Source organism: Guillardia theta (assembly GCF_000315625.1).
Source record: "Guillardia theta CCMP2712 unplaced genomic scaffold GUITHscaffold_27, whole genome shotgun sequence".
Lineage (NCBI taxonomy): Eukaryota > Cryptophyceae > Pyrenomonadales > Geminigeraceae > Guillardia > Guillardia theta.
The window spans coordinates 576,745-586,543 of NW_005434647.1; the positions used below are offsets into that span (position 1 = coordinate 576,745).

Genomic DNA, 9,799 nt, shown 5'->3' on the forward strand with positions numbered 1-9,799 from the left:
GATAGAAAAATCCTATCGGACTACACCGTCTCCTCCTCTCCTCATCCCTCCTCCTCCTGATCCCTCCCGCAGCCCGAATGCCTTGACCATGACGGGGAACCGCCGCTCGAGGATCTCAACGTCGGTGATCCTGGTGTTGGTCATGTGGGTATGGACTCCTCCTCTTCCGTCCCACGTTGGTCCTGCTCCTGCTCCTCCAGCTATCGTCTCGTAGTAGCCGAAGGAGGCGTCTCCGAAGGTGACGTTGTTCATGCAGCCCTGGGAGGCGGCGCAGTAGGAGAAAGCTTTGAGAATGACGTCGGTCACCCGCTGGGGAGGAAGACATAAGAGAAGGGGAGGAAGCGCGGAAAGGAGAGGATGAAGGAAAGGATGGGAGAAGGTAGACAGGAGATGAGATATAGGGAAGGGAAGGGGAGGGAGGGACGGGTAGAGAGTTAGGAAGGGAAGAAAGCAGGGAGGGAGAGAGAGAGGAAGGGAGGGAGCAAGCGAGCAAGCAGGGAGGAAGCGTTGGAGGAGGAGATAGTTGAAGTACCTGAGATGTGAGAACGTTTCCCCCTACAACAGCAGCAGAGTTGTCGGGAAAGAGAATGGAGGCCGGGGGGGATGGTAACAGTGATTGGAGCGAGGCAGCCTTGATTGAGGGGGATGTCTTTCCTTACCATGGCACGCAGACAGTAGATAATGGCAGAATATGTGACGGCACGAGGGGCGTTGCAGTTGCCGTAGACCTGTAGGAGAGGACAGGACAGGACAGGAGAGGACAGGACAGGAGAGGACAGGAGAGGACAGGAGAGGAGAGGACAGGAGAGGACAGGAGAGGAGAGGACAGGAGAGGAGAGGAGACCAGACCAGACCAGACCAGACCAGAGGAGGGGAGGGCAGCACAAGTGGCAGAAAGCAAAAGAGGAGGACAGAGGGGAAGATGAAAGGAGCAGATCGTCAGAAATGGAGCACAAAGTGGAGAAAGAAGAGATAGTAACGAGAAAGGCAGGATGAGGACGAGGACGAGGACGAGTACGAGGACGAGGACGAGGACGAGGACGGGGACGAGGACGGGGACGAGGACGAGGACGAGGACGAGGATGAGGACAAGGACAAGGACAAGGACGAGGACGAGAAGCTTTCTTGCCTCAGTGCCTGTGCCTGTGAAGTCGAAGTGAGCCGAGCGATTGTTGATGTCAATCTCCACGTTGAGAACAATCGGAGTCCCGTCGTCCATCGCATCCTCAGCATGCAGCCGCACCAGCTGCTTCTCCTTCACCTCCCCGTCCACGTTCCTCTTCCCCGAGGAGGAGGAGGAGGAGATGCGAGCCTGAGCTGTCTCTTTGAGCATGTCACGGACTGCAAGCTCAGCGTTGGACTGGATGTGATGCATGTAGGAGAGGACAAGGTCAAGGCCGAACTCGGCTATGAGCTCATTGAGCAGGAGGACTCCCTTCTGGTTGGCTGCGACCTGAAGTGGAGGAAGAGGAGGAGATAGGAGGAGGCAGTAGTGAGAAAGAGAGGAGAAAGCAGAGCAGAGCAGATGGGGAGGAAGAGGTAGGGAAGAGAAAGGCGAGAGAAGAACAATTAAAGTCAGCAAGCAACAGACCAAGATCCTGAGTTAGGAAGACAGACAAGTAAGGAAAAGCGAGGGCGAGCAGGTCTAGGAGAGCACAGCACAGCACAGCACAGCACAGCACAGCACAGCACAGCACAGCACAGCACAGCACAGCACAGCACAGCACAGCACAGCACAGCACAGCACAGCACAGCACAGCACAGCACAGCACTAGTCACCTGAGCTCGCAGGTCTGACAAGTTGTCCCTGAGCTTTCTCGACCCCGCACATCCCGGATGCTTTGCTGGGCTGTTGAGGAGCTCCACCACTCCCTCCTCCTGCCAGGCTCCCTTCCTCACCAGCTTGAAAGTCTCGCAGCACATCCCCTCCTCGAAGAGAAACCTCGAGTGCGGAGGCATCGACCCTGCGAGAGCGTCAAGAACGTCAAGAAGGAGGGGAAGGAGGGAGAAGAAAGCATGAAGAGCAGAACGAGCAGCACGAGCACAGGAGCGGTATCAACAGCTTCAAGTGAAAGAAAAGGGGCAGCAGCAGCAGCAGCAGCAGCAGCAGCAGCAGCAGCAGCAGCAGCAGCAGCAGCAGCAGCAGCAGCAGCAGCCATGACCTACCAGGAGCGATGCCTCCGATATCTGCATGGTGACCTCTGGAGGCGAGGAAGAAGACTGGAGAGGAGCGACCAAGAAAGACAGGAGTGATGACAGTAATGTCAGGTAAGTGCGTTCCTCCCGCACAAGGATGGTTGGTCATTAGAACGTCTCCCTCCTCTAGATCCTCCTGCCACTTGGAGACCTGATACCTGTCCCAGTGATGAGAAGAGCAGTGGGGGTTGATGAAACTTTTGTTTTTGTCGTCATCATCATCATTTTCATCGTTGTCACCCCAACCACGACCACCATCGTTTAAATCATTATCATCATCATCACCACCACCACCACCACGAATACCATCACCATCACCATCACCATCACCATCACCATCACCATCATCACCATCACCATCATCACCATCATCATCATCATCATCATCATCATCATCATCATCATCAGCAGCAGCAGCAGCAGCAGCAGCAGCAGCAGCAGCAGCAGCAGCAGCAGCAGCAGCAGCAGCAGCAGCAGCAGCTCCTTTTCCTCTGCCTCACCTAACAGCATCCTGCATCGACCCAAGGTGCACTGGAATATGAGGGGCATTAGCCACTAGCCCTCCCTGCTCATCGAACAGCGCGCAGGAGAAGTCGAGTCGCTCCTTGATGTTCGTGCTCATCGACGTTCGCTGCAGCGTCCGACCCATCTGCTCTGCGATTGACATGAACCGATGGGAGAAAATAGACAGCAATATCAAGTCCAGCTCTTCCGAGCGCTGCTTCACTTCCTCCTTCCCCACCGTGATCCTGACGTCCTTGTCCCTTGTCAGCTCGGCCTCGCACCCTGGTTCCACCAGGAGGGTCGAAATGTCGTCGAGGAGGATCGCAGGGCCTGTTACCCTCCTCCTCCTCCTCAACTTGTCCAGGAGGAACACTGGGGTGTCCTGCCTCCCTCCCTCGAAGTACACGGAGACTACCTGCTCTGCGTCCTCTGTCGACAGCTTCAGACACTCCTCGTCCTCCTCCATGCTCCCTCCCTCCTCCTCCTCGCCCGAGGAGGCTTCTGCTCGGACCCTAATGTCGTCCACCAAGATCTTCCTGCCTTCCAGCAAGAAGCCGAACTCGCGCTTGTAGGAGGAGAGGAACCGTGCGCTGAAAGCTGCGATGTCCTCCTTCTCAATCTTCTTCCTCCTCTCCTCCTTGTCCAGCAGCGCTGTCATCACAGCACAGTCCGTTCCCTCGTAGCGGAGGTTGAGGAAGAGGTTTCGTCTGATGCTCTCCCTGCCATGCCCCTCCTTCACAAGCTTCTCCTCCGCCTCCTCCTGCAGCCTGTTTAACGTCCCTGCCAGCTCCTGATACTGATCAGCTTCCAGCACGCATGAGCACGGCTCCTGCACATAGAGTGAGACAAGATGACTGGCGCCTCCTGCAAGTGCAAATCCTCGTGTCCTCCCCTCCCCTCCCTCTGCTCTGCTCTTCTCTCCTCCCCTCTCCTCTCCTCTCCTCTCCTCTCCTCCATTCACCTGAACTTCCTCGACAACCTTGGCCAAGAATAATCCGTACGCAGACAAGATCGAGGCATACCTGACGACTCAAGCTCACTCCTTTGTACCTCAATACCTCCTCCTTACAACTTCTGCTCCTTCTTACTCTCCCCTTATCCCTTCTCTTTCTCGCCCTCCTCCTCCTCCTCCCCATCTCCCTCTTCTCTCGTCGTTCACGACCACAACCTGCTCCTGCTCCTGCTCCTGCTCCTGCTCCTGCTCCTGCTCCTGCTCCTGCTCCTGCTCCTGCTCCTGCTCCTGCTCCTGCTCCTGCTCCTGCTCCTGCTTCACCTGTGGATGAAAATCGTTCCGATCCCCAGGCTCCGTGCGATGGCGCATGCATGCTGCCCGCCTGCTCCTCCGAAGCAGGCCAGCACGTGGGAGCGAATGTCGAACCCTCGTGCTGACGTCAGCGCGCGGATGGGACGGCACATAGCTTCGTTGGCGACCTAACGATGAGTTCAGAGCAGGAAGGGGGGAGGGGGAGGGAGGGAGGGAGGGAGGGGCGGGAGAGAGACAGAGACAGAGAGGCGCAGGCAGGCAGAGGAGGGTGCGAAGATAGGAGGAAGGGAAAGAAGAGAGGAAAGGAAGAGGCGATTAGGGCAGGGACGGCAGGAGGAGGACAGGAACCTTGATGAAACCGAAGGCTACTTCATCGGTAGTGAGCTCTTTGTCTGCTCCTTCTTTCTTCATGAACCCGTTGATCTAGAGCTCCCGTCAGAACAAGTCGCTATCCTCCCCTTCCTCCTTCACTCTCTCCTGTTCCTTATCCCACTTCCTCCCCATATCCACGTCCTATTCTCTTCTTGACCCTTCCCTTCCACTTTCTTCTCACTTCCTCCCTACATCAACACCAAATTTCCCTTCCCCTCCCCCCATCCTCTTCCTCCAACCCTAAACCCTCTTTCAGCAACTTCTCCTCTTACCTCTTCCGTCAGCCGTCTGAACCCGTTCCTCGTCGCCTCCACGTCCAACGGCTCGTCCTCCTTGGGCCCGAAGATCTTAGGGAATCTCTCCCACAAAATCCTTCCCAGCTCCAGGTTCGCGTCGGTCACTGACAGGGGGCCTCCTCGTCGGTAGCAGCTGGGCCCGGGGAACGCGGAGGAAGACTCCGGGCCCACCTTGAACATCCCTGACTCAAACCGCAGGCACGACCCTCCCCCAGCTGCGACCGTGCTGATATCCAGCTGCGGGGCCTGAATGGTGACCCCGGCTGTCGTTGTCTCGAAGACGTGCTCTAGATGCCCGTCGAATCTTGACACGTCCGTTGAAGTTCCTCCCATGTCAAACCCGATCACTGGCCTCTTCCCGCACGCCTGCAACGTGCGGCTCAATCCTCCTGCCCTCCCCTTTCCCTCCCTATCCCCCCGTTCCCTCACCCTGGCAGTATCCTGCTACCTTGACCCATCCTGGTCTACTTGCTGCCTCTTCCATTTCTACCTGCTTCCCTCTATTCCTCCTCATTGTAATCGTCTCAGTCGTCCAAACCTCTCTGTACCTCATCCTCCTTCTGTATCCCCGTCCTCACCAACAACCTTCCGATCACCTGTACGTCCTTTTCCTATCCTTCAGCTCTCCTTTCTCTCCTTTCTCTTTCTTTCTGTTCTCATTTCCTTCAATTCCTGCTTTCCCTCTGCTCTCTCCCTCCTTTCTCTCCTCGTCCCCGCCCTCTCATCCTCTCCGTTACCTCATAGCAGGTCTTGGCATACCCCACCACTCCTCCAGCTGGTCCAGACAGGATCGCGCGGAACCCGTTGAACTTCTCTACGGGAGACAGTCCTCCATCGGACTGCAAGAGCAAGCACATGCGTCAACACCGGTCAGGAGACACGAAGGGATCAAGCAAGAGCGGAAACGGTAGCGGGGGTAGGAGCGGGAGCAAGAGCAGCAGATCAGGAGAAGGAGGAGGAGGAGGAGGAGCAGGAGCAGGAGGAGCATCAGGGAGCCGGACAACCTGCATGAAGAGGAGCTCAAGGTCCTTGAGACCTTCATCAAAACCGGCTTTGAAGGTCGACAAGTAACGCTGCCAGAAGAGTCAGACGAGGAATACATAACAACAGCCTTCCTTGTCACTGTCCCCTCCCCTTCAGCCCTCTCCTCTTGACCCTCTGTGTATGATCCTTTCCTCCTTTTCTTCTCTCATTCCTCCTTCTCGTCGTTCACCATGAACATCATATGCACCATATTCCATCACCACCACCATCAACATCAACATCATCACCACCGCCACCATCATCACCACCACCACCATCATCACCACCATCAACATCAACATCAACATCAACATCAACATCAACATCATCGACATCACCATCTCGATCTCCATCATCACCTCCATGTTCATTTCCGTCCCCTCACCTGGATCGATGGCGTCAAATAGGCATCGGCACACGACGTGAATCCCCTTGGAACCGCCTTGACCATGGGCATGATCTCGGAGGAGAGCGACACTTGCGTGTACCCGATCTCCCTGCACAGCCTCCCCACCTCCTGCTCATGAGCAGGAAACGTGTAGGAATGCAGCAGCATCACTGCTGCCGCGCGGTATCCCATGTCAAACTTCTTCTTCAGGTCCTCCCGCAGCTTATCGGCATTGAGCTCCTCCACCACCTCCACCTCCTCCCCCGTCACTCCCCGCACGAGTCTGCCCTCCTTGATCGGAGCTGCTCCCTCCTGAGCAAGACAGACCCTCTCCTCCACCTCGATGACCTCCTCGTAGAGCACGTCAGGGCACTTGATCTCTAAGTCGAAGATGTTGGGCCTGCTCTGATTACCGATGAAGAGCAAGTCTTTGAACCCCTTCGTGATCAGCAGAACACAGGGGTCCCCCCTCCTCTCCAGCAGCGCGTTCGTCGCTACCGTGGTTCCCATGCGGATCGACGCGATCAGGGAGGTGTCGATGGGCTCTTGTCGAGCATGCAGCTTCCCTGTCACTTTCTCCAGAACCCTTCTGATCCCTTCACTCGGGGCGTCCTTGTAGGCTGGGTCCTTAGAGAGCAGCTTGAGGACATGGCAGGTCTCGCCGTCCTTGCAGAATACGTCTGTGAAAGTCCCTCCGCGATCGATACTGAAACGCAAGCGCCGCGACATGCCTTCAAGATCGTCAGCGACAGAGCTCGGCCAATCAAAAAAAAAGAGCTTCGCTGTGATAACGCAACGATCTTACTAGAGCACCAGCTAAGGAATCCCTCTCTTCTCTCCTACTGCCACTATCATATCCCTCACTGGTTTATCTCACATCCCCCGTTTGATGTTCCCGTCTCCTTCTCTCCAAGACATCTACATCCTTGTCCTCCTCCTCCTCCTCCTCCTCCTCCTCCTCCTCCTCCTCCTCCTCCTCCTTCCCCCCCCTCCCATCGTGAATTCTTTATACCTCCCCCCAGACCTCCCCCCAGACCTCCCGCAATGACCCAGATGGTCAGTGCGGGGAGGAGGGCACATTTTTGGCATTTCAAACTTGTGAATGCTTTTTAGATGAGAGAGGGAGGGGGCGGGGTGCGAGAAAGAGACAGAGCAGGAGCAAGTGGGAAGCGAAGGGGGGGGGGGATAACAGGGGAGAAGAGATGAGGAAGAAGGTGTGAAGACTCTAGGCAAAGAGCATTGAAATCTACTCTGCCCGAGACTCGAATGTTTGTTCGTGTTGAGAATTTCAGTTCTTGTTGACAGTGGAAGATTTTCTTCCGGTGAAGAGAGAAGGTTTATGACGATATGAAAGGGAGTGCTAACTTCAGCATGAAATTTCTTGTAATGGCGCGAAATATTGGCGCGCAATTTCAAAATTATCGGAAGAGAATCTCACTGTTGATGTGCTAGAAGCCTTTCAAAGCACTCTCCATGGACAACATATGAGGCTGATTTGATGAGCAGGAGGAGACAACATGCGAAATGCAACGATGTCCAAGGAGGTAACGTGGGTTTTGAGCTCATCCGATACCTCGGAGAGAACTGAAGGATGGAAAATTCAGCGACCCTTGGTGATTGCAGCAGGGGTTGCAGTAGCTGCATTCTTCCTCTGGCCGACTGTTTCTCCGTACCTCTATTCCTTAAGTAGTGCGCCTTCCAACAAGAAACGAAGAAACGAGGGGGGCGCCAAGAGTGCGCAGGGTGAGTACGACATCAAAGTACTCCTGAAACTCGACTCCCTCGAAGCCGGCAATGTGAGTCTCGGGCATCGACGAAGGTTCTGTCACTCACATGTGCTGCCTCAGGGCTGTGAGAAGCAGGTCTCCTTCAACGCCACCGTAGGATCCGAGCTTGTCCAGCGAACAGCAACTCTAAACATCCCAGCAGGGGTAATTGATGGGTATGAAATTCCACCTGAACCTGTCAAGTTGGACTGCGAAACTAAGAGATTCTGGCAGGCACGTCATCACGCTGAAAGGATGGGGAGGCTGCCACAAGCAGGGAGGAAACTGTGGCGACCTGTTGATTGAAATCTTGGTAGAGGGCGATGACGATTATGAGAAAGTATGATTCAATTATCTTAATAAGTTTTAGATTAGTGCGTTAGATTCACTTGAAAATTCACGCAATTTTCCACAGACAGCGTAGAGTGGCACGATGTTACTTCAGACAATCTTGGTTTTGCTGCAATGTCCACGTCACGCCCTACAGTTCCACAACTTGATCAACCACCTTCTTGTCTTCCTGGGACTGACAGACTTCTTCTTCGACTTGGACGTCTCGCTGGAACTTGAGGCCAACGACTGCTGGAAAAGTCAAGAAGCCTCGGCTACGGCATGGAATGATACCTGTCGTGATCGGGAAACGCTTCGCCGTGTGTTGGAGGGGGTGTTCTCCTTCTGGTCGGAAGCAGACTGTGGGAAGGTATTAGGAATGCACAATTTTTTCTAGCAGAATCTCACCTCCTGCCCCCGCGACGTGCTGCGTCCTCGGGATTTCTTCTCTGACTCAGGCTCCTACGGAATGGGAGCGATAAGAAAGGGTAGAACTTTAGTCTATTCGAACTTTACCTTCTTGACGTCAGCGCTCTTGGATTTGGAGGCAGGGCTCTATAAAAACACTTTGAGCAGGATCATGCAAAGTCCAAGTCATTGCCTTGAGGGAAGGCTCCTGCTCGTCATCTGTGCTGCTCCTTGACTTCCTTGAGGCAGTAGAAACTCTGCTCTTCCTGGCTCTGTTCACGTCCTCCGTCACCTTGCGGTCAGAAAGACTAAACTTCTCACTTCTCCGCCTTCGGCTTTGTTGGCGTCACCTGTGCCGGCATAGCCTCGAACTGATCCACGAGCTCCTGATGTTTCGAGCAGCACAGTTAGAAAGAAACAGGTCAAACCTCTTCCAATCTTACCTGGTCCAACTTTTCTGACAGGACCCAGGTATTCTCAGTGTGAGGATATCCCTTCATCAACTATCAGAGCTTGAACAACTTGATTAATCATCCATCATGCCTTCCACTTCACGAGGTAGAGCACTCTTCCATTCATGACATCTTTCTTCATGATGCCCTCGACCACGTACTTGAGAAAGGGTTAGGTGAGGCAAAGAGTTGAGCAACTCAGCTCTCTTGAGCTGCAGACCACCTGCTCTGTTTTAGGTGCAATGAATTCAGATTCGCGATATCGAGCCGGAATCCTGGTAACTCGTTTTGTGTGTGCAGGGAGGATGTTGTCGTGCTTCACTGCAAAGATTCTCACGACAACAACTGCATATCAATCATTTGTGTTACCTTCGGACAGTGCGTTTGCCGAGGACTTGGACGATTGTTTTTCGTTGCCATCATCTTGAAGGTACAGGAAGAGACAAAAATGGAGTAATACGAAAGTAGGAATGGCAAAGGTGGCAGGAATTGAACGAAGAACGCCCATGTGCTAAGTAAAATGGCAAGAAATGTGGCGCTCAGTGTGAGGAGGCTCGTCATTGTGGGAAAGGACAGAGGGGTTGAGGAGAAGGGAGGAGGCGACGTGAGAGGCTCAGCTTGTCCTGCTCGACAACTCCGCGGACAGGAGGGCGAGGGGAGCACAGGAGGCCCAACGGACCAAAAATCAAAACGGCGTGTGAATTCAAAAAAAACTGACTACTGCCCGCCGGGCCGACTCTTGGCAGAGTACAGTGATCGGACCGTCGCCGGCGCCGGGGGGCCCGGGGGGGGGGGGGGGG

General features: G+C 54.6%; 2 protein-coding genes across 2 annotated transcripts; both read right to left on the bottom strand.

The window, feature by feature from the left end:
• Positions 1-12: 12 nt before the first annotated feature.
• GUITHDRAFT_157676 (hypothetical protein) lies at positions 13-6,772 on the bottom strand (the record flags this gene model as incomplete). Its single annotated transcript, XM_005834114.1, has 14 exons — positions 13-309; positions 612-728; positions 1,130-1,453; positions 1,780-1,839; positions 1,867-1,964; positions 2,167-2,354; positions 2,697-3,529; positions 3,662-3,722; positions 3,974-4,131; positions 4,313-4,387; positions 4,609-4,998; positions 5,370-5,471; positions 5,637-5,705; positions 6,041-6,772. The coding sequence occupies 14 exons, from the start codon at positions 6,770-6,772 to the stop codon at positions 13-15; spliced, it is 3,504 nt and encodes a 1,167-aa protein (XP_005834171.1).
• A 1,478-nt stretch (positions 6,773-8,250) lies between these two features.
• GUITHDRAFT_162799 (hypothetical protein) lies at positions 8,251-9,657 on the bottom strand (the record flags this gene model as incomplete). Its single annotated transcript, XM_005834115.1, has 10 exons — positions 9,369-9,657; positions 9,223-9,320; positions 9,091-9,159; positions 8,991-9,041; positions 8,898-8,933; positions 8,656-8,694; positions 8,548-8,601; positions 8,434-8,499; positions 8,318-8,388; positions 8,251-8,269 (listed from the first exon to the last, which is right to left on the bottom strand). Exons 1-10 carry the CDS (start codon positions 9,505-9,507, stop codon positions 8,251-8,253), a joined length of 642 nt encoding a protein of 213 aa, XP_005834172.1. The 5' UTR covers positions 9,508-9,657.
• Positions 9,658-9,799: the final 142 nt, after the last annotated feature.